The following is a 27,594-nucleotide window of genomic DNA, read 5'->3' as shown; positions in this document are numbered from 1 at the left end:
CGGCGGGGCGGGGAGGGCCTCGCGGAGGCGTGCGGGCCCGCAGCCTCCCGGAAGGCTCCTCCGAGTGTGGCTGTGGCCAGCAGGCTCGGCGCGTTGCTCGCTGCCGTGTCTGCAGGCCGCCTGCAGGCGTTGACCGCCGCCCTCTCCGGCAGGCAGCGCCCGCTTTCCTCCTCCYCAGGGCCCGCCTCCGTTCCGGACTCGCTGCTTCCAGGCTACGCAGTCTGCTAGTTTGCTCTTCCTGGTGCTCCTTAGTGCTCGCCCAACTGCGACTCATCGCTTGCACCTTTTTCTCACTCTTTTCTGTTTTCCGTTTAATACACTTTTTCATTTAATTAAACGGATAAAACAGGTGTATGAATGACACAAGCACTGTTTTGAAAGTGGAATTAAAAAACTGAATTGTAATAAAGCCAACTAGTCATTGTTGCTTTTTTTCCCCCCCATTTTACTGTGCATAAACATCCTCTCAATTTCAGGACTTTATTTTTTCTGGATGCTGCCAAATGCACTGACCAGTACATGCCTCTTCTGCTGTTATACTCTTTTTATTATTACTGTTATTATTGATAGTTCACTGATGTACTAACTTTGCAAATCGTGTGCTTATTCTACAAGACCTAACTGGATATTTTCCTAGTCATGGGTCATCTCATCATTTGATATTTCTGGAACATCCTAAACTGCATGAAAAGGTAAGTAGGCTGTTTTTTTTTTCCCCATGCTTAATAAAAATACATGCTTGTTCTAGTATTTTTTCTTAATTTCTGTGCTAGAAGCAAGCATACTTAAGTCCTTTTAATGAAACTTGGGGCAGCTGTTCCTTCAAGTAGTGAATCGATTTCACTTTACTAATTAATATGTGATAAATCAATAATGGAGTGTGTAGTGGCAAGGTTTCGTTGTATCTCTGCTAAACCTTATCCAAGCAAATTGCCTCACTTAAAGCAATATTGAATATCTTATTAAGACCTTATTTAAAATTCTGTAAGGACAGTTCAATTTAAACTGAAGTTTGTATCCTGAGCAGATCAACAGTTGGTAGTACTGTCTTAGTTGTGACTAACTAGAAATCATATGATCAGTATTGCAGATAAAGAAAACATGGCAACTAGTAACATTAGAAAGAAAGAAGTCACTAGAGATCCAGATCACTGTGATATCCCATACTATGTTTCTGAATTTGTGGAAAGAGAAGTTGGAAGTGACTTTGATTCTCTGAGGAAGCTAGACAACCTTATTGATGAGCTATCTGAAAATAAAAGGCAGTTAGAAGAACAGGTAAGTGTCTTTTCGGATTTTCATGGAAATGCTAAATATGCTGAATGACTGATTAAGTATATTTAAATTGGGGCAATTATATTAATGTCCCATATGATATTTCTGTGTAGTGCAGTAGTTTTACATCACTTCAAGCTTAATAGTTTTCTGTATTTATAGGTACTTACAGTTTCATCAGAAGTCCCTAGAAGAATTCAGAATGCTTTAAAGAATGCAGAAGATTCTAAAAAGTCTCTTAGTCGGCTTTTGGAGGAAGAAAGCCTTCTATCCAGTTCAATCAGTAACCACTTACTGAAAGCTCAGCCTTGGATGGAAGATCTTGATGTGCTAATTAGTCAAGTAGAAGAGATTGAACGACATCTGTCTTACCTGAAATGGATTGCACAAATAGAAGAGTTAAGGTAAAATTGAAAAACCTTAAAAAAAATTCTTACTGATACTGCTGCACGTTTGCAAGGCTTCAATGTTAAATATTCAATTTTGATAGAAAAAAAAAGTTGATAAACGCTGGAATGGATGCAATTTGTTAATTCATTTACTAGTGAGAATTTGAGATTATTGGTCTGATTTCTGTCAACTTATGTGTTGATACAGTGTTATATGAATTCATTCATAGCCTCTTTCAGTGGAGAGTTTTTGTAGTGCACGCAAAGAATTTCAGAAATTAAAAAGTATTGTTGGATCAAATTTTATACAGACAAACATCAGTTATGCACAAAAACTATAGAGATGATGAGGCAGATCTACTGCTTTGTGGAATTTACTTCAAGTGCTGTTCTTGGAAGTGAAAGGAAAAACAGTTCTTTAAAATGACTATTTCAAGAAGCAGTGCTTAAAAGAGTTTGAGACCTTCCTCCTTTTCTCATCTTCCACTCCTTTTCCTCAGTAGTTTTGGTTCTCTGTGACAGACTCATACTTCCTAGGAAGATTCAATTAAGGAGCTTCGTCCATTAATAATGTGTGGGTATTGTGTATGTATTCAGAGCAGTAACTTAGTTTATCATTAAAATACTTTAGATTAAGCAAGTTTTGTCTTCATTTCTCAAAATATGGATAACATTTTTGTGTGTAACCTTTAATGAATTTTGAGCCTCAATTTTATTTCACAGTGATAACATTCAGCAGTACCTGATGACCAACAATGTTCCTGAGGCAGCCACTACTTTAGCATTCATGGCAGAACTGGATATTAAACTTCAGGAGTCATCTTGTTCTCATCTTCTTTCTTTTATGAGATCCACTGTTAAATTCTGGCATAAAATTCTTAAGGACAAGTTGTCAAGGTAAGCAGTGTATCATCATTGTATCATCTTTGTATTGTACCATAAACTGATGATAAAATGCACATTTTGTGTTGCAGTGACTTTCAAGAGGTGTTAACCCAGCTTCGTTGGCCGTTTGTGGGGCCACCACAGTCTCAGGCATTTGGCCTTGCTACACCAGCCAGCGCTCCTGATACGTACAATAATTTGGAGATGTTGTTTTGTCAACTTCTAAAATTGCAAACCTCGTATCCTTTTGAATAGTTTTATTATCCTTAGTAAAATATACATGTCAAGGGTGCACATTCTAAAGCAAAATTGTTCACAATTTTATTCTCTCTGAAGACAGAATAGAAATTGAAATTACATTACTTTGTGTTAACATTAGAATATACTTTTTACATAGAAAGTGTCATTTGTCAGGCTAGAATTTAAAACTTGTATTCAATACGGGAAACTATTCCTTATGGCAGTAGCAATACTACAAGTCCAAGTCACCAGATCCAGTGATCTCATGGTAGCTGAAAGTTCAGGTGTCATGATGATCGGGCCTTACACACTTTGACAGCATTACCTTTGCTAATAAAAATGATGATACATTCTCTACGAGGCATAGCTAAATGCTTTTCCTTTCATAGGCATTAAGCAGAGCATAATAGGATATAAGGGCTCTGTATAGACCTGGTATCTACTCTATATTGTGAAACAGTAAGCATACTTGAAATCAGCCTTAGTCCCTTTGAGATGTTCCGTCCTAGGAGGAGTAGAGAGCTAGCTAGAGATACATATCTTGGAAGGAGACTTTACAAAAATGGGAGGCCACAAAAGATTTTCAAAAAGCTCCATTGCTCATCCTGTTCCTTTTGTTTATAAATTAAATAAAGCACATCTAAACAGTTTTCACTGGAGAGTTTTTTTTTTTTTTTTTAAATCCTGCACTAGGAAGAAGCATGGTCAGTCTATGTAACCCTGCATTAATAACAATTTTCATTTGTCAGTTTGGGTCACTTAMACCAGTTCTTGAAAGTGAGAAATCATGTATTACATTTATTAATCCCATGAGTTTTTGGTCCTTCTATAAGAAGAATATGCAATGTGCATGTGTTTTGCATATTCTATTTGCGTCTATTGTTGGTGCTCCCCCCATCGTCCCCTCCCAAATTATAATTGGTTTCTTAAACCAACTTCAGTGATTTATTGACTACTGAATAACTAACTAATCCTTAGCAGCCTGAGTTATATTAAGTATTATATAAAATTGAAATATTTTGAGTATTTTTCATGCTCTGAGGATATCATAGCTTATATAATAGTGCCTTAAGTCATCTAGGTAGAACTAAGAAATGTTCATTTTTATAAACCATTTTATTGAAATTAWGATGTTGGGAGAATTCCACGCTTGCTTGGTCTATTAATAAAATGTTTTATCCTTGACCATCAAACTTAGAGATGAACTACTAACCAAACCTAAACAATTGCCAGAAAAGTACTCTCTACCTCCATCACCTCCTGTTATCCTTCCAATACAGATCATGCTGAATCCTCTTCAGAAAAGATTCAAGTATCATTTCACTGGAAATAAACAAACCAATGTTTTAAACAAGGTATGGGAGATATACTTGATTGTTTTTAATTTTGGTTTTAGCAGCAGATGTATTACTGTATTTAAATTACATTGTTTAACACTTTTTTTTGCCTCAAATTAAGATTCTTCAAAACTGCAAGTGTGGACAATCATCAAGATAGCACTTTTTCATTTGACATAAAATGAGATGTTCAGTTTACCTGTTGGAATCTGATTTTTTTTTTTTTAGTGAAGTATCATCAAAGATTATTTTCCTTTGAGAATAACCATTTAGGCAGGCTTCTTACAAGTAAAACACTTAATGTTGCTGTATTGCATCTGCAAGTGAATTTGAGAGCTGTTTTATAACGGTTTAGTAACACAAGTCTGTATGCTTGCATTGACAATCTTGGCTAAATACTTCAGCACGCATTTCATTTATTGTTTAATGATAGGTAACATATTACATGAGTGAATAGATATAACACTTGGATAAATGTTGTTTGGATGTGTTTAATATTTATTATTATTAATCTTTTTTAATAAGCCCGAGTGGTATTTAACACAAGTGCTTATGTGGATTGGAAATCATGCACAGTTCCTTGATGACAAAATCCAGCCCATATTGGAGAAGGCAGGATCTTCAGTAAACGCTGGGGTAAGCAGTTCTGTAGTTTAATCTGTATCATATATTTGACGACTTCCAATAGAGATGGGAGCAAGCCCATTTTACTGATTTCACTCAATAAGTGGTGAGACTTAACTCACTCTAGTAACAATTTTAAAGCTATCTACATATTAATAATTACTTATCTCTGACCTTTRTTTTTTTCTCTTTTTGAAAGCTTGAATTCTCTCGTGGTCTAGTAATGCTGATTTTGGAGAAGTTGGCTACTGATATTCCATGCCTTTTATACGATGATACTCTATTTTGTCACCTTGTGGATGAGGTACTTCTGTTTGAGAGAGAATTATACAATGTTCATGGTTATATCAGCAGCTTTCCCAGTTGCATGCATATTCTCTCAGAAGAGTCCTGCTTCCAAAGGTGGCTAACGGTGGAAAAAAAATGTAAGACTTGCAGCGGATTTTGTTGGCCTTTATACATATTTTCTTTCTGATTATGTAATGTATACTTACACAAATGGTCCCCTTAAATAGGGTAAGTCACTTGGACAAGGTTACTACATAAAGCTCTTTAGATAAAATAATTCTAGAACATAAAAATAAAAATTGCTTTGTCTCTGATAGTCTTTTAAATTACGGAAGCACTATTGCCCCTCAACTGTATGGAATTCAGTAGACTTTCTTTTAAGACAGCGATATATTTGTGTCTGCAGAAGAATGATGGCATTTAGATTGAATTAGAAAGGGTATTAACTTATGAGAAATGAAGAGGAAATATTCTGTAAAGGAGCAAGCCAACTATAGAGAAAACTCAGCTCTGATATGGTTGTTAACAGAACTATAAATGCAGAGATGATTTGATTGTGTACAAAGTCAGGTATCAGTTGTTTTCACACTCTGAAAATTAAATTTTTATCTTTAATTAGAGATAATTAAGATTATCTTTTCTTTTTTATATTCTTAGGAATGCTAATGTATTTTAGAGAGGTTTTTTGTTAGGAAATTATTTATTCAACATTTAAACAATTTATAATATTGTGCCTCTCAGTTGCTCTTCAGAAAATGGACTCTATGCTTTCATCTGAGGCTGCATGGATATCACAATATAAAGATATCACTGATGTAGATGAAATGAAAGTCCCAGACTGCGCTGAAACTTTTATGACTCTGTTGTTAGTTATAACAGGTAATAAGCTATAGACATTCATCTTGTTTAAAATGAATAATAGAAAAATTGTAACTTAATAGATTTATTGTTTACTAAATGTATATTTTTTTCCAGCAATGTTCACCAAATAAAAAAATGCAAAGTTGTGATGTTTGCAATTTTACAAAAGTTTTCCTGTTCATATTGTATTTTGGACTTAAATTCAAGCAAGAATATTCTTGTATTAGGTACTATGCTAACAAAATCCTAATTAAAAATSTACATTTGATATTTACTATGTTGAAACTCCTTAATACTTGAGAAAACATGATTTAGTAATAAAACAAAAATCATACCATTACTTTAGATTCCTTGACACCTTAGAAGCTATTAAGTAACTTGATTTTGCAGAAAAGAACAAAAGAGCAAGTATTCGGGAGACATTCTTACTTTCATGCTCAGTGATTTTATCTTACTGTGTGGGAGGCTTTAGGGGGCCATGTGGTGTTGCTGGACTGGTGTGGTATAGTAACATACTACTTTCGAAAAAAAAAAACAAAAAACAAACTACCTACCACACGTGCGCATACACAAATATATATACACACATATATATGTTAGAATACAATATGCTAGCAGAATCATGAGTGAAAAAACAAGTATGTTTATTTACATGTTTAGATTTTGCAATGAGTGGTTTCCCTAACTATTTGAAAGTTAAATATTATATGACRTATATGACGTTATGAAGTAAATATTATATTATTTACTTCATGAAAGTAAAATTGTGTAGTAAGACAGCCATAACATTACTAGAATTCAGTTTTTTATGTGTTGGAAAACATAAAGCTACTTACTGCTGTCTTTCCAGACAGGTATAAGAATCTTCCAACAGCTTCCAGAAAACTGCAGTTTCTGGGGTTGCAGAAGGAATTAGTTGATGACTTCAGGATACGCTTAACTCAAGTAATGAAGGAAGAGACGAGAGCTTCTTTAGGCTTTCGATACTGTGCAATCCTTAATGCTGTTAACTACATAGCAACAGTGTTGGCAGACTGGGCTGACAATGTAGTAAGTAATTAYTTTGCTTCYAAATGGAGTAGCAGTGTTTTATGTTTCATGTTTTTGTTCTGTTTTTAGCAGTGTTCAGCTAACTGTATTAAGTAGAATTAATCATGGAAAAAATAGAACTAGTTATAAATAGTGGAAATAGTTACTGTATATGAAATGGTCTGCCTCCAAATTCTTTCTGTCTTCACAGAAACTGTGGATCAAGCAGAGGATAATCTTGACTTTTTAGGTTGCCCAGAGAGGTTGTGGAGTCTCCTTCTCCGGAGATACTCAAAACTCACCTGGACGCGATCCTTTCTAACATGCTCTAGGTGACCCTGCTGAGCAGGGGGTTGGGCTAGATGATCTCCAGAGGTCCCTTCCAACCTCAACCATTCTGTGATTCTAAGACATGTTCATTCATGTTGTATAGCTACATCCAAATGCAGCTTCTTGATCTGCTTAAAACCTAAATCAGCAACTTCTTACTGTTACTGTTGTGTCACATTACACTCGATCCATTTTCTTAGCCAGCCCAGCAAATCTGTTATTTAATGAAATCTTATTTCTAAAAAAKCCCTAAAGATTCTAGCTTATTTTTGTAAATAAACATAGAAAAAAAACATATTTGACCTTTTAAAGCATTTCACTGGAAATCTTATAAAATCTTTTCCACTGTTTCTCTAGATCTATTCCCATTACCTATTTGCTGTGGTATTTGAAAACCATACCAGTTCCACTACTGTGAAAACACAGTTTTATTTTTACTATATTAGYGCTGCAGAAAAAAAAGAAGTTTTTCTTTTTTAATCTTAAAATTTTAAGCTTATGAATGTGCCAGGAGAATGTCTTTTAGAACCCTACCTGTTAAAGTACGGGTCYGAAATGTAAATGATAGAATTGGTTTTGGTCATATTTATGTCTGATTTTGTTTTGTAGTTCTTCTTGCAGTTGCAGCAGGCTGAACTAGAGGTTTGTGCAGAAAATAATACTGTCAGTAAACTACAGCTAGGGCAGCTGGCATCGATGGAGAGTTCTGTCTTTGATGAAATGATTAACCTCCTAGAACGTCTGAAACATGATATGTTGACTCGTCAGGTAGATCATGTCTTCAGAGAGGTCAAAGAGGCTGCAAAGCTGTACAAAAAAGAGAGGTGATTCTTTTTGTTTACTATCCTCTATTACAGTATTATTTTCTGTTGAAAAAACTGAGAGAAATAAGGGCAAAAATAGGAAATACTAGTTTCCTGAATAGAAATGGCTAATGGTAGTAAACTTTGGAAAATTCTCTTCATTTCCTTCAAAACCATTTTAATGTTGATTTAAGTTTTCTAAACTAGTCCTGCAATAAGTGAGCACATCATTTTAAAAACCTTAGGAAGAATCCTGGCTTACTTTTTTTTGGATTATATTCTTCCAAGAATTAYATTCTTGGAAGTAGTATTAAAGAGCAAATATGAAAGGACTTGTAATGGTTGCTTTTATCTTCATGGATACAAAGGCTTCTTGAATGTTTGCTTAGTAGAATTGGTAAAGTACTTCATTAAATGAAGACAGCAGCTCAGTGATTTTATAGATTRGCTGATTCATGGGGTTCTTGTTTTTGTATGATATATTCAGAGACTTTTTAACAAAATAGCTTAACACTTTAAATGAAACTTAGAGATTAGACTAYGATTATTTTTATATATTTGAAATGTGAAAGATCTCTCTCTGCAACACTGTAAACGACTAAGTGTTTTTTAAAAGGATAATTTTCGATTCACTTGTTTTCATATGAATAACTTCATTATAATGACTTCAATGTGATTGCTTCCTTTAGATGGCTATCTTTACCATCCCAGGCAGAGCAAGCAGTAATGTCTTTATCAAGCACAGCTTGCCCGATGTTGTTGACCTTAAGAGACCGCCTGCTACAACTAGAACAGCAGCTCTGTCACTCATTGTTTAAAATTTTCTGGCAAATGCTTGCAGAGAAGGTGGATGTATTCATATATCAGGAGGTAGGTGTCCGCAAAATTTGGTCTATACAGGACAATGCAGGTGTTAGCAACTAGYCTAAACACAAGGTGCACCTCTTTGTGTATGCAGATAATTCTGGCAAATCATTTCAATGAAGGAGGAGCAGCACAACTCCAGTTTGACATGAGTAGAAATCTGTTCCCTTTATTTTCACACTACTGCAAAAGACCAGAAAACTATTTCAAACAGTAAGTAGGCAAACTTCCAATGTATTAATATTTCAAAAGTGAATGGATGGAAGTATCTATCTATATATACCTATCTATGTAGGTCTGTTTATCTATAGATAGATAGGTAGATATGCTTTACATTTCACAAGTTTTTTTCACAGTTAATTTTGTCTGTAGGAGAACTGCTTAAAATGTTTGGATCATCTCAGCTTCTAATATTTAAAACTACATAAATCTTGATTCTGCTGTATATACTCAAGCAGAAGTTGACAGTGGCATGTGTTCTCGAGTGTTTTACATAGTCAAGATGTCTGCTGCACACAGATAATTGAATTTTTGGAAGTCTGTTGCTTATATTTCACAACTGGGGTCAGAGAAAGTACTCGAAGACTTAGTTATGGTACAGGACAATCAATTTTCTTGTCATTAAAAGAAAGGCTGCTTTAAATTATGTTCCTGCTCAGAATTGTCTTGTGTAGCAGCCTAGTTGCTTTCACTGATGAGAAAAGAAGCTGCTATCTTCGTGGTCAATCTTTTTAAGTAGTTGAGAGACCTCCAAACAGTCCAGTGCTAAATCCTTAGGCTGATTGGTTTAAGAATTCTGCCTCAGTATGCTTTCAGTTTTGAACATTTGGAAGACACAAATGATATACTGGCATTTTAAATTGGAATATTTAAGTAGCATTTTCTGCTTTTAAGATTACTTGAGCATTTCCATTCACAAAGGTAATTGATACATACGTTATTCCCAGCCTAAGACAGCATAAGTGTAGAAAGGAATAGTAAGAACTAATGTTTGACTGGGTAAATGACTATCATATTTAGAGACTAGAAACAGTGTGACAGAGGCAGACTATCATTCTCTTCGCTATTTAATGATATTAATGAGGGAAGGTGTTCAGACTTTAGCAATTGTCTGTTAAACTGTGCTCTTAAAGTATACCAAATAAGAAGCAATTTGTAATTGTCTTACATAAAATTGTAGTTAAAGGCGGCTAGACAGCTTAAGTGCTAAATTTTTAGTATTGATGAAAAAAATAAGAAGCAAAAGCCATGCCAAGCACTAGGAAGCAAAATATTGATGCTTTTGAACTATGTATATRTAATAGAAGACACTTAAATAGTAAGAATAACTACACTGTTTATCTTCATCCAAACAGTACTTTTCAGTTCAGCAGTTCTGATCCTTTTCAGAAGTCTGTGGAGACATTTTTGTTAATCACTGTGCACACAWATTTGTTAAATACATCTCATGGCTATTCCTCATATTAATCCTTTTCTTTCCTTTCTCCTGCAGTATAAAAGAAGCCTGTATTATCCTGAACCTAAATATTGGCTCTGCTTTGCTTTTGAAGGATGTGCTACAGACAGCCTCAGAAAATGAAGTAACATTAAAGACAAACCACCCATCTGCAACAGCAGCATTAAATGAACTTGGGGTTTTCAAATTAGCTCAAAAGGATGTTGAGATTCTGCTGAATTTAAGAGCTAGTTGGCCAAATACAGGAAAATAAAGKTTTTTGTGAAAAATGGTCAGTAACTTAGTTCTGTATTACTTATTTCCAATAGAACTAAAGCAAATGGTTTACATTTAATATACTTCTTGATTTCTTTTCCCTGATACATGCTTAGAGATTGGTTTAACTTAGTTTTTGTGCCTTCCTCTGTACACAGTTAAAATAAAATGATTTTAAGATGCTACTGATTTGGCTTCTACTCCCACAGAAGTGGGGTATTTTCTATAGCCTTCTTCTAATTAAGGTTAAAAGCAACCCTAAAAAATACTACTTGCATGTTGTCAAACTATTCCTTTGTAAGGAATACGGAAGGAATGTGTATATGCAAATACACCTGCACACAGCATGGGAAACTATTTCATATGAACTGGTGCARTTATGTTAAAAATACAGGTATTACATCTGTAAATCACAGTTAATGGACATATATAAAATGTGTATATCTAGGACACAGAATGAAATGAAGGTGTATGTCACTTTTCATACTATCTTTTTGGCTGTCCCAAAGTCTATCCTGATTTTTTTTTTAAGTAGGACCACCTTTATTATTGAGCCTATTCAGAAATTGTGTAAGTTCTATGTTGTAAATATGAAAATAGTTTGAAATGAATGAATGAAAATGTTCTGGTTGGAAGTGCTATCTTTCTCCAAATTTAGACATTTCTCATAGGTCGCTGCAGTTGGTCGTCTTTCCTTTTAAAAAAAAACTTAAGAAACAACTTGTCTCTTGGAGTTAACTTTATTCAGTGGATGGACAAGCCAACAAGTAACAGTACTGCCACAAGCTACACTCTGAATCCATCACTCCTGTTGCAGAAGCTCCAAAACATCTTTTTAAATAACATAGTCTTGTAACAGAAGAATGGCAATTTTCAGACAGTTTGTAAACAAAAAAAAATGGTTATCTTTAAGTCTGATTGCTAAATGTAGGAAAAATGAGAAAGAGAGGATACKGCTTAAAAATGAGAGGACAGCAGCTGTCAACAGATGAAGAAACAGAAAAGATTGAGGAAAATGTCTATGTTGTGGGTGGGTGTAAATAGATACATGTATACCTCCGCAGCTGAAACTAATATACAGCCCAGCTCTCCAGCATCTTTTTAGTCCTAGGACAGGAAAAAAAAAAAAAGTTCTGGTTAGATATTAGAATAACTAGGTTCAGTTATCTTTTGGTGACACTAATTTTTATTGAAATTAGTTATCAAAAAATTGTTCCTCGAAACATACCTTGCCTATGAGACACTATTAAAACTCAGCCTGTTTCACTACTTCAGGCAGAGCAGCCAACATAGCTTAAATRTTTCATATTTCCAAATCAGTATTCTGACCACTTAGGCCATCTGATACCTGGGTTAACTGTCTTTGATCTGTGGGGAAGATAATCAGATTGGTCTGCTTTAATAGGATCTTGAAAATGAGACAGTTGAGGAAAATGCCAAGTTTCAGAGTCTTAGAGTATGTTCAGGTTACTGCAAGTCAATCAAGTTGGAGCGGTAACTGACCATTTTCAGTTGTGCAATGCAAAGTAATGTGGGTACGTTAAACCAGTCAGTCCTTTAATTATATGCTTTGTAAATAAACAGTTACGCAACAACAAAATACCCTTTCAATTAAACTCACACTTCTTCTTTGAATGTGTCCAGTGTGATATTTGCATCATCTTCAGAGTGCAGGCCTTCTGTGCACAGTCCCAAGGTTTTAAGAGCTAAAGTTAAAACAGAATTTCCTGTATAAGCCTTTAAAGACTGAAAGTCACCTCGATCTAAAGGAAAAGCTAGTAGTAAACACATAATTAATGTAACTTTTCAACTTGCAGATTGTGTAGTCAAATGTGCTGATACTTTTTTTAAAAAGCAAACATGCATGGTTCTAAAACTATTTTAATAAAATTCTCCTTTGCAAAAAAAAAAAAAAAAAAAAAAAAAAAAAAAACTTGGTATTCAAGTGAGACTAACCTTCTTTGTACTGCACTGGTGTTATGTACCCTTGACCTGCAAYGTCCATCATCTCAAACATGGCAGTCAGGTTCGACTCATCCATAAGACAAGGATACTCCCCCTCACCTTGCTTTCCAGCCTGCACTTTTTCCAGTACCTGGATCAGAAACTCGCGTGGTCTTTCTGCAAGGAAGCAAAAGTAATGTACTGCCCCAGGAGTCGCAGCAGAGGCAGTTCAGCCAGCTTCACCGTCCCTCGCAGTGCTGTTATCGAGCCTGACAGAGGAAGGACGGAATAACAAATAAATAAAGTCTTCCGCCTCGGGAGAGGRCAGCGAAAGCCTTGGGGCTCCTGACAGCAGCTTCTCCGAGGCCAGCGGCCCCGCAGGCTGGAGGTCCCTGCCCCTCCCCCTTATTTGCCCGCACCCGCATGGCCGCCGTGCGGCCCTGGGGACTGGCCGCCCCGCCTCGCCCGTACCGGGCCGGTGGTAGAGCAGCAGCGCGCTGAGGCTGTGGAGCAGCTCGGGGATGCGGTGCCGCTCCAGGTACTCGCGGCCCCGCTGCTCGCCCGCCGCCGCCATCCCGCGTTGCCAGGCGACCGAGCGCGCCCCGCCCCCCCCACCCTCGCGCCCGGCCGTTAACGGTTGCGGCGCGCGCCGCCGCCGCTCCCCCTGCGGGCCACAGGGGCGCCGGGCTCTCGGCGAGGGGGTGGTGCTCACAAAGCGCCTCGGTAGCGAGAGAGGAAGGGAATGAGGCAGCGAAGTGTGCCAGTGTGTGTAAACGGGTGCGAGCTGACCTAGTGACTGACACACCGGGCTTTCTTTTTTCTCTTTTTCTTTTTTTTTTTTTGGGGGGGGGGGTGTCCAATTCTGTCAGAATTGGCGGGGGTATCAGTATAGCGGACAATTCCGTACAGATTAGACCAGGAGAAAGAGCTAACGGTAGTAAAGCAGGTTACTGGGACGTCATTRTCTGCGCAGTACCTGCTTGAATTAGTGCAGACAAGGTAAGCAAATTATTTGTCTGGATTTCATCATACTTGCACTACAACAGAAAATCCTTGCTTTCAGCAAGTTACTAGCTGGTACCACGCTTGCATTAGTTCAAGGGAAGAGCAAGTGACGCAGACTTGATTTTAACATTTATAACCCTTTTTTCAACTTCAGCGGCAGTTTTTTTTTTTGTTTGTTTGTTTTTCCTTCTTCATACGTGGTCGTCCAGTCTACACCTTTTATTCCTTTGCCTGGACTCACTTGCTAAAGGTGGTTTTACTTAACATTTTGCTAACACGCCATGTGCTGTATCTTAACATTTGCTAGGATTAAGATGCCACCTAGCGGAATCTAGTAATGCATACTACCCACAGGAATAATATTAGTGCTACACCGTCATTCCGAAGCTTAATTTTATACTCAACTTACAAAGCAAAGCTACCGCTACAGGAAATTGAAGTCTGTCCTGTCTCCCTACCTCCCTCTCCACCTCCCTCTCTCTCTCCCTCCCTCTCTCCCCCTCTCTCCCTCTCTCTGTTGTGRAACTCGGACTTGGTATGTTTGTCAAGAGAAATCATGCAGCAGAAGACAGATTCTTCAGCGATCTTGTAGTACAGAGATCCTGTAGTATTTGAAAAGAAGAGTGTATTTAGAAAGACGCCTCTTTCAAAAAATCGATGAGTAGCAACAAAGAGTAAGGAAAATGGCTGCTTTTTTAAAAAAATCATTATTTGGGTTTGCAGCATAAACTGTAAACAGAGAACAGACATGAAAGAGCCTTTTCATTACCCAGTGTGAGCAGGAGAAAGATAATCAAAAAGTGTCCCACAAAGAAAAGAATATTCAAGCAAATCTAAGAAAGATACCCTTCTGTCATCGGATGTAAAACAGACAAGTAAATGGACATACAGTAAAGAAAATAATAGAATTCCCTTTAAACTTAATTCTAGTATTGTCCATATTTAACTATTACTTGCCAAAACTGAAATGTCACAATATATTAATCAAATCCACCTATTTTTGATACAGGAACAGTGAGAAGTAGCATTCAAAACTGCAGAGACAGTACAGCTACCTTTTCTCTCACTCTGTTGTTGAGTATTTTTAACAGGTTATGCCATCTCCCAGAAGTCTTAATTTGGGCTAGAGGAACTGTAGCTTCGTAACATTTACCTCCCTTGGCAGCTACGTTGCAGTGCTGGAAATCTCACTCTCCTAAGGAATGCAGTTCATAGTTACTGAATCCAGTCCTGTATTTGACTTTTATATCACTTTCAGTAAACTTTTCAAAAAAATAACAAATGCTTCTTCCTACAGGAAGTGAGATGGGAGAAAGTGTAGTTTGAGATGTAGAAAAGTACAAACAAGAGATTGAACTGGCCAGCAGAGGAGGAAAAAGGACCTGAAGAGTGTTTCTGTGGAGAGGAAATCATTAGGATAGGAAGACTGACTAAGAACAGAGGGAACAAATGAAAGACGAGGGAAAGAAAGGTAAGTCAATGTTCGGGGAGAAAAACAGCATTTAGCAAAGGAAATTTCTAGTGGCCAACAAAGGTAACCATCATTAAATGTGTTCAATGCTAAAATTTTAAGCATAAGCACTAGCACTGGAATTACTAGTTAARGGGTATTTCTATGGGAAATGGTTCAGAAAATCACTAAGAGCAAACCCCAGCTTGATCTTCTACTAGGAATACAATGTTTAATTTAAATTCATTTTTAAGAGAGCATAATTTATTTCATTGAAAATATTTTCCAATAATACATCATCTAGAGAGTTCATTATCGTTGGTTCATATGAGAGTATCAGCTATACATGAGTTCTAAAAGTATAACTTAGGACAATTTGTGAAAAGCTCACACTGATTATTGTAGGGAGGGGATTGAACATCTAGTTCAAAACATTATTTGATAAATCATCAGAAAGTTCTTTGGCTTCTCTATAGAGATGCTAATTAAATATATGAGAACAGATTTGATCCTTGAGTTCTTGATAAAGATTTAAAGTGTCCTGGTTATTTTAAATTGAATCTAGTTGAAAGAGTTGATATCCGTTGTGGCAGAAGCTGATCTTTTTGCAGGATATTGTTAATAGCTTAAACATTTTATCTTATTTACATATGACTAGTCTACCTAGAGTCTCAAAGATTGTAACTTAAAGGAATAGGGACTGCAGGACAGATAAATGAAGCTGTTTGCAGACCAGGCATTTGGCTTGCAAAGGAAAAGAGGCAGATGGCCTCCCCCTCCCCCAGTTGGAACATACAAAAACTATAAAATCTAGGGCTGTGGGAGGAAACAGGAGTGCTAAAGGCTGGAAAAGATGTCCATATGTTCCAGCTCCTATTCATCTTGGTGGCCCTCTGTTGAACTCAGTTGAGTATGCCAATGTCTTGTACTGTGGAGCCCAAAACTTGGCATAGTACTCCAGATGCGGTCACTGAAGTGCCAAAACAGAGGAGACTAATCACTTCCATTTGTGGCCAGGTATGCTTAGCTTTCATCACCACAGGGGCCCACCACTGACTCACATGTGGCTGGTCTGCCAGGACCACCCTAGGTCCTTTTCCTACAGAGCTTTTTTCTTCCTCCTTCCCACCTGCAGGACTTTGCCTTTACCTTTGTTGACCTCATGAGGTTTCTGTCAGCCCGGTTCTTCAGCATGTTGAAATCCCTTTGAAGGTCAGCCCTGCCTCTACTTTATTAATTGTATTATATTAATCTAGCCTGTGTTATTTGTGATGCATTACACAATGAAAACAAGAAAGCACTGCATACCTTCTACCATGCTTACACAGCCAAAGGGCAGACAAGGACCTATTGCTGAACTGTCAGCTTTATCTTTCTTCAGTTTAGGGAAGTATGTTTTAAAAGAGGTCTGTACTTGTTTTGGACAGTAGCTTTCAAGATGTACTCCAGGAGCAAAACATCATAAAAATTTGCATGAAATCAACATTCCTGTATTCAAAAGTCTGAATCTGTTGTATGAATTTCCTCCAAATATTTCTGGAATCATTATTTGGCATTTCTTCTAGTTGTGGATCCTGACAGATTTGGATGAAAAAGAAAACAGTTACTGGTTACTGACAGCAACAATTTTCTTTTAAAAGAAATAGTTCTCTGGTAAGAACAGATGCATAGAAACATATAAACTGTTTTTATGAAAACGTAACTGCATAATGCAGTGAACAAAAAAGTTGCAATTTGATCTGCTTATCTAAGAAACTGAGGGTTTGTAGGGTATGTTAAATAATACAAGTAAAAGTACTGCTACAAGCAAAATATTTACTGTGTAACAAAACAAAATGTTAGGGGGAATGAAAAGTAATTCCAAGTAAGAGAACAGTTTGTAAACCATTAAAACAAATCTGTAAGTGCTAACAAATGACTCACCCAGTCATACTTAAAAATACTTTACTTCAGTGGTCCTTGACCCTTGCTGGCAGCAGGCAATGACGGCAAGCAACTAAAAACCTGTGGGGCTATCTCTTCTTGCTTGTAGTTTTGATTTGTATTGTCTGCAAGTAGTATCAAAGCATCTTATAAACAAAACATAACTTTTCAGCCATATTTGGGGACAACTTTTTGTCAGATGAAATATCACGATCTCCTGAATTTTCAAAATCTACTAAAATTTCAGTATCTAGTTCATGATGTTCATTTTCTCTACAGGGTACTGGAAAAGATAACTTCAAGATTAAAAAAAAATCCAGAGTTTTCAAAATAGAAGCAGCTCAGACCAAGACACAAGTTGGGCAGTAAGAGGAAGTTCAGGATTAGCTTTTGCTGCATGCATCAGAACATACAAGACATTACATAAAAAGCTGCTCCTCTGGAAGACAAAATTTTCCTCCTTCAGGTACTGTTCTCTCTAATGCAGGACAACTATCTGTCTTTGCTGCTGGTACTGAGTGTTTGCATACAAAACCCCACTTTGCAGTTCAATTTCTTGCCTTTAAAAAGACTGCACAGTAACTGCGAGATTCTTCCCTACAGTACCTCCAAGACTGACCTTCCAGATACCTCATAAAGGAGCATAAAACATTTTCCCCAGATAGAGGAAGTTTGCAGTGAGAGGAAAAACTGCAATCCTCTCTGCAGAGCTGACAAGCCAATGAACAATTTAAGTCTCAATTCATCCATAATTGCAATACGTTTTACACAGATACTGGAATCTTAATGCCTAGAGAAAAATTGCATGTTTAACAACTATAAAAATTGTTATAAATTTGCAGTGCCAATTAAAGTGAGAATTCCTACGTCTAGAAGCTTCAGCAAAGTTATTTCTCACATTGATAAAGAATGTAAGAATGTATACAGCTAAGCAAAGGAATTTAAAAATGGTTTATCAGTACAAAAACTCAGTAGCCAGTCACGACACGTATCCTGACATGTAAGTGTAGAAATACTTTAGATATGAACACCACAAAAATCCCAGAGCAGTTCAGCCCTATACAGAAAGTTGGGCAGGTCATCTGAACTACTTCAGTCAAATTCCCAATACTGGTTATACATACAGTGTATACATATATACATACATACATGGTTATACATACAGTGTATGTATACATACAGTGTATTTCAGCCTCTGGAAAGAAAAAGTCAGCTTTCTAATACATGCCATTTTGTTTTGTAAAGATAAATAATGACAAAAACATCTGTTTCTTACAAACATATAAATTATTTTATTTACAAAGCCATGTTACAAAAAAAATAATAATAATAAAGCAAAAAACAAAAATACAATCGCTCACTAGAGAATATCTCCAGGCCCGGTGTTGAACCATGGCAGTATCAATCAGATACGTTTGTTCTGTTTTTCCTTTTTTTTAAACTGTAAGCCATAGAATTTACTATTTACACCTACTTTAGACATTTATTCTGCTTACAATTATCACAAGCATGGAATGAATTCTATTTGATACTGCTAATACATAAAGGTGCAGGACGAAGAATGAAAATACTTAGTGTTACAAAATATGGATTGTAGAAAAGAAATTGGCTGTACAAGTATGGCATTTTTTTAGAATGATTGGACATGCTTTCTTCAAAAGTCTTCTGGAAAAGGTTCTAAAATCTGTAGTAGGAAAGCACAATATAGCAGGTGCAAATTCATTTCTGTGCAACAACAGTTATTTAATATACCCCATGACTGACCAGCTATGCAAAACCCACAGAGTTTTGTTAAAGTGCCATGGGTCAACAGCATAACAAAATATAAGGTGTAAATAGAAAAATTTCTTTTTTTCTCCTTTTTTTTTTAAAACAATAGTTCACTGAGAATCAGCAATAATAGAATATGCTGTATAAACTATTCTCTACAAAGGTTGATCAGCACTATTTACAATTGTTACATCAATACAAAAGAAGGCATACAAGTTATCCAAGTCGCTTTTTTATGGCTGACGGGCCTATGCATTGCGTATGTGTAACAACCAAAGCTTCTGAGCCTCTATTGCTGGAAACGAATCACAAGATTTTCAGGCAAATGGGGAAGAAAAATAACTACCAACTGAATGCTACACTAATAATGCATTATAGGCTGGTCCAGTTTATATCCATTTTTTTTCAAATACTTATTTCCATTTCACTTTTCAAGCTGAAAATTTTAATATATAAAATTAAATAACAATTCTTTGATGGTGAAAGAATACTGTGGGGTTTTACTTGGTGCTTAGCTTTCCTGAAATGCTGTAGGTGTAAGCCATTTGAAAAAAAAATTAAGCAGCATTCAAAGGACAGGCTTCATATTCCAGCTTTCCAATTAAAAGATGCATGGAAAGAGCTAAAACTTCCTAAAACTACAAAATTGCTCCTTCAGTCATCGACTAGCATTTTTCTCAGAAGCAACCACTGAATCTCACAACCACTGTTTTTCTTCTACAACTAGAAATAGCAGTTCATTGATTACAGAGGATGACTTTGTTACTGAGATTTTTAAACTCCTGCAGTTTCATAACTCAAAATAAATTAAAAAAAATCAACATAGTACTGCTCCTAAAACAAGACAAAAATTGTGCAAAAATAACAAAGATATGTACACATTTTTCAGTCTGAAGAAATGTACAATAAAAACATAATTCAAAGAACATTTTAAAAATATAAACATTGCTTAAACTTTCCTAAGTTTCATACTGTTTCTGAAACTATTCCGGTCAGTTAGCTCTGAAGTATAGCAAAACATAAATTATTACAAAATTAACACTATAAAATTTATTTTAGGAATATTTCTAAACTTTTTTCAAAGGGTCTAGCCTTGTTTATAATTGCTTAAACATTTTTAAGTCTTAAAATTTGCCTTAAGCCTTCTTTTTTTAAAAAAGAAAGTAGTAATAATCTCCCTATTTGCAGTCTCTCGCCTTTTCCCAAAGATGTAAATAAACCAGCATATAAGTGCACTTTTAACACTGTAGAAATAAAAATTAACTCCTCTGTACTATTGTTCCAGTACCTAGTATTGGTTTCCTGATTATAAAATCTATATTTTATTAAAAAATTATTCAGTAATCCTATAAGAAACACTGTCAGTGCAATTCTATTAATGCAAGCCAATCTGCTCAACTCCTGTCCTTGCAAACTTACTTATCAAGTACTATGATCTTAAGGGTCTAGAACTCCATCAAGATATGGGGATTTTACATGTTGAGCCTCTGGTAACATTAATTGCCATTTGGTGCAAAAATCCTCTATGCATTGATTTAAGTATAGATTCCTTAAGAGCCTGATCCTGGAAGAGGCTGAACACTCAGAATTCCCACTGGAATTAATAAATGCTGTGGGTACAGAGCACCAGTCAGGATTAGTCCCTAAAGTTGCAGTGCCCCCAGCTGTTTGCAAATTGCTAAGAAATGCACCCAATTTTTATCCATAGGACAAGCTTAAATACAGAATTACTGTAGTTTTTGTTTAATTAAAAAATTGCAGATAATTTAAAATAAATTTAAATCATGATCTGATTTTGTTTTTTGAATGTCCAATGTGTTGTGACAAGGAATCAAAGGGAGCATTGCAACGCTAACAGCTTGAAAAGGCATGAAACATAACTAAGCAGAATGCACAGATCAGTGGCAAATACAAGTGAAAAACTAAACAAATCACTATTACAGTTTTCTATAAATTTAATTCTTTTTAAAACCACAAATTCATAAAAGGTTAAATTCATCTGTAGGATACAGAAAAGAAAAACCCTGTGGAGTAGGGCTGCTGAGAGCTAGAGATTATAGGCTGGTTCCTTTTTCTTGTTATGGAAGAGTCCTTATTCTACCAGTCCGGTTTGATGTCTTCTAAAAGAGAAACCAGAGCTAGATTCAAAATCACAAAATGTCTTTCAGTACATAATACTTTAATAACATCTGCATCTGATAACGCAGGACTAAACCCAGGAATTTATTTCCAAGCTCCCCAGTCAAATTCCATCCCTATTAAAAAAAAAAAAGAAAAAGAAAAAACCCCAGTCCAATTACATTAGACCTTTATGAAAAGGAGCTGCTTTGAATAAACTAGGTATTTCCTTTTGGAATTGATTTGAGTACACTTTAGTGAATTTTGTGTTAGTTAGCTTAGCATATCGGGACAAATAAAGAACAATGAGACAACTCTGAAGAATCTTTTCCTTTACAGCTGCATGTATTCAGCACCTCAGGCACAAGGAAACACCATATGGCATACATGTTGTCACCTTCCTTTAATAAAATGATCTAGTTACTCAATATTTAAAAATCACAGCATACTGAAGTCTTGAAGTATTAACAATTCAGGCACCTAAAAACACTATGAAGACAAAAACATTTGATTAGTTACAAACCTACAGCAAGGATAAAATCTGGACGAAACAAACTTTTAATATATAGTATCAACGGGCACTGTCATTTGGACTGTAAAACAATCTTGTATTTGTACAACTATAAAAAATCATGCCATTAATGTTTATTAAAAAACAAGTAGGGTTTGTAGTATTTTATTAAACCACCAATAGTTGGRAAAAAAAAGACAAGCTTTTATGTGTACAAACCCTTCTTCAGGTCTCAAACAGATGCAGCAATGTTCAAGTTAAACATGAACTGAGAACAAATTGTCTGAGTTTAACCTAACGGAGTTTAATGCAATGGGAGACAGCAAACAGGCTCCACAGCAGTATCACCACAGTCCGCGAGTCCTACACAGCACTATCTGAGAATACAGTGCATTTCATCACATAGAGCTAAGGACCAGAAGCAGCTGTTTGAGTGAATCAAAACAACCACCAGGCACCTTTAGCTCACAAATCAGTAATGGAAAACAGGCAGTTGTCAGTGGCAGGTCATTTTCAGGCACTACCACATAACCTCTCGCCTCTGAGGGACTTCTTCAGAAAGCAGCTGGGAAACTCACTTTCTTTGTATGACTGCATATAAGAAATCATAGGTTCAAAAGGGAGACTGGTTTTATGGCCCATTACTGTTTTCAAAATGCCTCATTCTCACTTAGTCCCTTAATGTCCTGTGGATGTTAAGGACATCTCTCGCTTTCCTTGAGAAATAAGAACCTTCTCCCCTGCTAACTTCCCCTTCCCCCTCAGCTTCCTAGACAGCAACTACTTTCTCTGACAAACTGCTTGACTAATTAACATAGTGAATGCAAGTCCAGCATAACTGTTCTAAACTAATACTTAGCTTGAAAGTTGCAATTCAATTTCAGCTGACTTGTTTAAAGTCTGTTGTTCAGACTTGTATTCATAACACTTGGCTGCTTTTTTCCAACCGTAATATCTCGTGTAATAATAGAGATCATCTCTGCCAACAGACCTTGCCTCAACTAGACTCCTTGATTATCATAACACTGCTGTTAAAAGCAAAAGAGCTAAGGGTGCCCTAATAATACCTTAGGTGTTTATTTCCCACTTATTATCACCTAATTAATAACTTCATAAAGAAACATTACAGTTTAAGACTAAAATTTTATTCAGAGACTATACAATTGCCAAATGGGAGATAAAAAAATGCATCTAATTTTACTTTTATTCTGAGCTCCAGTTTCAACTATCAAACTGACAGAAACAAATTTTGAACATTAAAGATTCTCTGGGGCTAAAAACAAGCAAACATTTCTATCTTTCATAAAGTTACAGAAACAGGCAGCTGAAAAGTTCAGCAATAGCCTCTGTTTACATAAGGCTGTCACAGAATTAATGCTTTGCACTCTTAGGTTTTCCCATGGGATCTAGGCAACAGTTACCCAACAAATTCTGTTCCTAGGGTAGTGTGTATTTTATACAAATACAGTAGGAGGAGGTTAAAGCAAAAAAGATTATACTTCAAAACAGATTTATCATCTCTGTTACCAGCAGTTGGTAACAGTGTCTTACACTGAAAAATGCCAATCCATAGAAACATTTTGGTGTGAGTGGATTTTCCATATTATTTTCCTTTAAATGCAGTTACTCTTCCATATCTATATTCCTTTGCATCCAGTAGCAAAAAAAAAAAAAAAAATTTACTATTTGGCAGTTCATCACAAGATAAGAGTGACTCAGAATATTTTTAATGGGGACGATGTTGTGAATTATCATAATAGTGATTACTATTACTGCTCTTTTATCTTTGTCGACATAGGGGAAATTAAACAGCACAGCCATTTGGAGTAACTGCTCCTGCGTAATTAGAATACATACAGGAAGTCTGGAATATAAATTTTTGCTTACTTATGACTACACCTTCATGAGGTGGGAAACCTTATTCATATGTATCAAGAATCCTGATAGTGAATTCTTGATAAGCTACCGAACTTGGGAAGTCAAACAGTAAAGGCCAAATAAAAAAAAAAATCCGTGAGTTCTCAAAACAGAAAGTAACAAAATTACTCATCTACTAATCTTTGTGATAAACAGGTACGATGGATAAGTAACAAAATTACTCATCTACTAATCTTTGTGATAAACAGGTATGATGGGAGTGATAAGGATTTCTTACAGTGCAAGAAGAATTCTGATTGGGCTGTGATACTTAGTTTAGTTTTGCTGAATAGTCAAATCCCATCTTCTTTATGTCTTGTTTCCCTTTTTGCCTATTTATATATGCTGCCCCTTCTGTGCCAGTTTTGGGACTTTTCTGTGCCATCTTGCTTGACAGGAGAAGTTAGGAAAAAAAAAAACATTAGCTTGGCTGGATCCTGAGGGGATACAGTTTCTGCTGCTGCTACCATCAGCTGATTTTTTAATGACCAAAGGAAGAGCCAGTGGGTAGCACATACTATAACCTGAGCCATATTACAGGTGGTGAAAAACAAGCAGAAAACTCATTCATAAATCTCAGAGGATAAAGCAGCTGCAAAAAAATATTAAGTGAGAGGGAAAAAATCTAGTATTAGCTCACTGAAAAAACTTCAATTTATAAAGAAATGTATTTATAAAGAGATTGTATTTTAAGGCTTTACAGTATAAAATATTTCAGAACCACCTGAAAGACTATTTAAGAACATCTGTTTTTTAAAGCAACTTACTTGTCTGTTGTGTACCGGGTTTGATGTACTCGAAGGACTGGATTGTGACAAAGCTACACTGCTATTTTTTCCAATCTGAAAGACATTAATTGAGCAGCATTGAGAGGAATATTTGTCACTTGAATGCAGATGCTAGTAAYGGCCTTCTCTTTCCTGTGTAAAGTGGCACTAATCGCTTTGCATTTGGAACATAGGTATTTTCRCTATTACATATTTTAAAACATACTTCTTCATACAGTATCATAATTATCTCTTGGAGCCTGTATTCTTTAAAAAACTCTTTAGGCAGATAAACATGATTACAGATCAAAAAACAACCTAAGAAATGCTAACGAAAAAATGTAGGTTGTAAAGCCCACTTCAGGTGTCTGGTTTAGTTACGTTGTGACCAGTCTGACATGAGATATAAACTGATTAGGGATGGTTGCTTTAGTGTGTGCATCTTTTAAGAGCCTTCATAGTTAAACTGTGCTCTGCAGAACATGTGTAGAGAGGGGTGGCTGTCAGTGCTGCCACCTCTCATTTGCCTTATCAAACCTACAGAGTCAATTTGTGCAGCCAGGCAGCAACCAACAGAGCGGAGTGTGCACAGGCACAGAACTCCTTCCCAAGAGGCCTCCCCCTCAGCTTGGGACTCAGAGGGTTAAAGCCAGTGGCCAAGCACCAATATCATGCCTTAAAATTACTCCTTTTTCTTCCACGATGTGAGTCTTAATATTTGCCTTATTGAGTAATATTAAACCAGAAGGGCCAAACTTCAGAGGTTTAAATTTGCAATTATATCAATTTACTGGATCAGAATTTCTTTGGGAATTAGTGCAAATTAACTGTGTGTATACACACATTTAAAAGGTATTTAGTTAAAATACTGTAGTAGAACTGCCTCACCTGCATATTACAGTTCTTGAGAGATTATAACACTCTGCAAAAGCAGTTCCTCTTAATTTTTTTCTGTGGAGACCCATAAATATACTGCAGATATTTCTATTGCTACACAAAGAGAGGAGACAGCTGTTGAGTCAAAGGAACAGTTTCCCAGGGACTAAAAGGCTCATACACAATTAACTATGGACATCTGCCAAATCTGGCAGATAGCTAGATTTTGAATAGTTATTTACATGATCAATAGATTTCAATTAATTTCAATTTTAATCATTTGATGGAGAGGCAGTAAGAACCTGTTTTTTAAACATGGTGAGAAATATATTTGTGAGTTTCTTACTGAACGTATGGGACTTAGGCATTGGTTTGGAGGTTTTTACCGACGTCACATTTTTCTCCTTCCTTTTGCAACACCATTTGCTATTTCGTCATTTAATTTGTATTGTAGACGGTAGCTTTTGTATCCRTATCCATGCTACTACCCTTTTTCACAGTGACTGTTCAGAACAGTTTTCTCTATTCACATTCCGTCCAAAAGAAATATATTAAGTTTTCATTTACAGTCAATTTTGATGTGTAATAGGCAGTTCCTGTGGTGCACAAAGATTAAAAGGGTACGGCTCTATCTACCCTGTTCCCCCTTCAGCTTTTTGTTTGTGTGCCACAGCTGCTCTTTTCTAAGTAGTAATGTGCAACATCAAGCTTTTTTTCAATGTGCAAATCTTGAAAAAAGACGCACAACTTTGTAAAATCGTTCATAATCATTCGAAGCATCATGACAAACCTGCAACAGGCACCTGAATAATATTATCAGATAAAAAACACAAAGTCTGTCATTTTTCAACAAAACTGAGGATTTACCATTTTTCTTCTTTACATCTATCATTATGGTACTCAAAGCCCTTTAAAGCCTGGATATGAAAACTCTTTACAGCAGAGTACAAGTACATCCCCATTTTAAACATGAAAGAATAGTCATTAAGAAATTGATTTGCTGAGATACTAGAATTATGAAAGGAAGTAAAATATAGCTCTTTAGGCATTCATTCATTCAGTGCTCCTATGGCTAACAAACCGATTCTCTACATAACACAAACAAAGCAAGGAGTAACACAGCTTGCAGCAATACATGTTGCTTTGAGCTGCTTTATTAATATACTGTAATTCAGAGCTGGAGGGCTTGCATTCAAGAGCAGAAAGGTAATTCAGACTGAGACTGAACAATTATGACACTCAATAAAATTAAGAATGAATTCCCAGTTGCGTTGAGTCTTTAATGATGGGAAGACCATTTCAAAAAGATTAGGATGATGCCAGGAGTCAAATTCTTTTCTTAGAAAGTAAAATGTACTTCAAAACCAAATGATTCAGACTTTCAGTTACTATCTACGTGGGCCAGACTTGAGTTAGATTAGAAAAGTTCCAGAGCCTATCACCCATCACTTGAGCTTTGGAAACAGGAGCAAGATTTTAAGTGACATTGATTTTTTGTGTGTGTGGAATTTTTACTGTGTTTGCATTTCTAGAACACAGAAAATCAAAATAACAGAGCTTAAAAGTGATTTAAAATATTCTGTTCTCCGGAGTTTCAATACTTACATGTACAGTATGCAGTATTATTTGACCCATATGTTTAAGTGGGTACAAACATCATGTGTTGACAGCACAAATGAAAAAAGCAGTAGGAAATAACCTGGTTTGTATAGCACACCATTCAGCATCCTTGTCACAAAGATAACTAGCTACCAATTAGAAATCTGAAATACAATCAACTCCACTTTACCTCCTATTTTTATTAGTATAGCTCCAAAGGCTACACTAATAAGTCTCACTATATTTTTAGACATACGCACACACACACATATATAATTACTGTGTTTAAATATCCTCATAACAGTCATTATAYAGACCTAGTCTTTCACTTAAGGGAAGGTTATTAGCTTAAATTACAATTTCACAAATACTACAAAAGGACATCTGATTGATTCTTTATGGTTTATTTACTTCGGTTTTTGTGCAACATGCTGAAATACACCACAAACTGGAACAGGAATGTCCCAGAGTAACATGCCAAGTCACTGGGAGAGTTAGAATTTGACTCAGGACCTCCTGAATAAATCTGTAAGACTTCTACAGACTGCACGATCTACAGATACCGTCTRTGTACTGTGAAAAGAGGATTCAGTCCATTTCTTACAACCAATAGATGTACCAAAGCAACAATCTGCAGTTACTTTTTCTTCTCATTTGAGATACTGTATCTCAGGATAATTTAATCTTTTTGGGTACACTTACATTTCAAGCATCAGATGTGTGACAGAATGATGAATTTACACCATGCTCCACTCCACTGACTTAAAGATTAGTTCTGATTGCAAAACACGGATATAAAAGGCTTAGAATAGAAAGCCATTACCCATTTTTTAAAAGCCAAACAAATCATCTCAGCTGTATCTCTTCTGGGAGTAGGACAGAGAAAATACACTTCTTAAGCCACTCTGAGGCCATCACTCTGTCTCCTACAGACTGTTCAAACTTGTTTCCTTCCACTCCTGTCTGCTACTATTGTCTACCAATTGTTGTGCCCAAGATACTACCTTATTTCCAAATCTCATTTTATGACCCATGTCTTCAGAAAGTGAGAGTTTCATGATGGTTCAGAAGCAAAAAA

General features: G+C 36.1%; 3 protein-coding genes across 8 annotated transcripts in view; 1 reads left to right on the top strand and 2 right to left on the bottom strand.

The window, feature by feature from the left end:
• The first annotated feature begins 95 nt into the window (after window positions 1–95).
• On the top strand, window positions 96–10,821 carry RINT1 (RAD50 interactor 1). The gene is made up of 14 exons (XM_085298140.1): window positions 96–692; window positions 1,083–1,278; window positions 1,438–1,679; window positions 2,388–2,561; window positions 2,639–2,788; window positions 3,988–4,144; window positions 4,652–4,762; window positions 4,950–5,175; window positions 5,780–5,917; window positions 6,750–6,949; window positions 7,868–8,082; window positions 8,751–8,931; window positions 9,020–9,138; window positions 10,418–10,821. Exons 1-14 carry the CDS (start codon window positions 685–687, stop codon window positions 10,632–10,634), a joined length of 2,334 nt encoding a protein of 777 aa, XP_085154266.1. The 5' UTR covers window positions 96–684; the 3' UTR covers window positions 10,635–10,821.
• A 714-nt stretch (window positions 10,822–11,535) lies between these two features.
• On the bottom strand, window positions 11,536–13,168 carry EFCAB10 (EF-hand calcium binding domain 10). Its single transcript, XM_085298150.1, has 4 exons — window positions 13,052–13,168; window positions 12,593–12,757; window positions 12,258–12,342; window positions 11,536–11,743 (listed from the first exon to the last, which is right to left on the bottom strand). Exons 1-4 carry the CDS (start codon window positions 13,152–13,154, stop codon window positions 11,707–11,709), a joined length of 390 nt encoding a protein of 129 aa, XP_085154276.1. The 5' UTR covers window positions 13,155–13,168; the 3' UTR covers window positions 11,536–11,706.
• Window positions 13,169–18,226: 5,058 nt separating this feature from the next.
• ATXN7L1 (ataxin 7 like 1) overlaps window positions 18,227–27,594 on the bottom strand; it is a 122,993-nt gene continuing 113,625 nt past the window's right edge. For all 6 annotated transcript variants that reach the window (XM_085298046.1, XM_085298069.1, XM_085298055.1 and 3 more), the window contains 2 exons: window positions 24,042–24,116; window positions 18,227–20,848 (listed from right to left, as the gene is read on the bottom strand). In XM_085298046.1, the coding sequence (XP_085154172.1) occupies window positions 20,807–20,848; window positions 24,042–24,116 (117 nt within the window). In that variant the 3' untranslated portion in view covers window positions 18,227–20,806. The remainder of the gene's footprint in view (window positions 20,849–24,041; window positions 24,117–27,594) is intronic.

This window comes from Rhea americana, unplaced genomic scaffold (assembly GCF_003343005.1).
Source record: "Rhea americana isolate MKP2758 unplaced genomic scaffold, rheAme1 scaffold_1, whole genome shotgun sequence".
Lineage (NCBI taxonomy): Eukaryota > Metazoa > Chordata > Aves > Rheiformes > Rheidae > Rhea > Rhea americana.
This window is presented reverse-complemented; position numbering and strand designations above follow the sequence as displayed.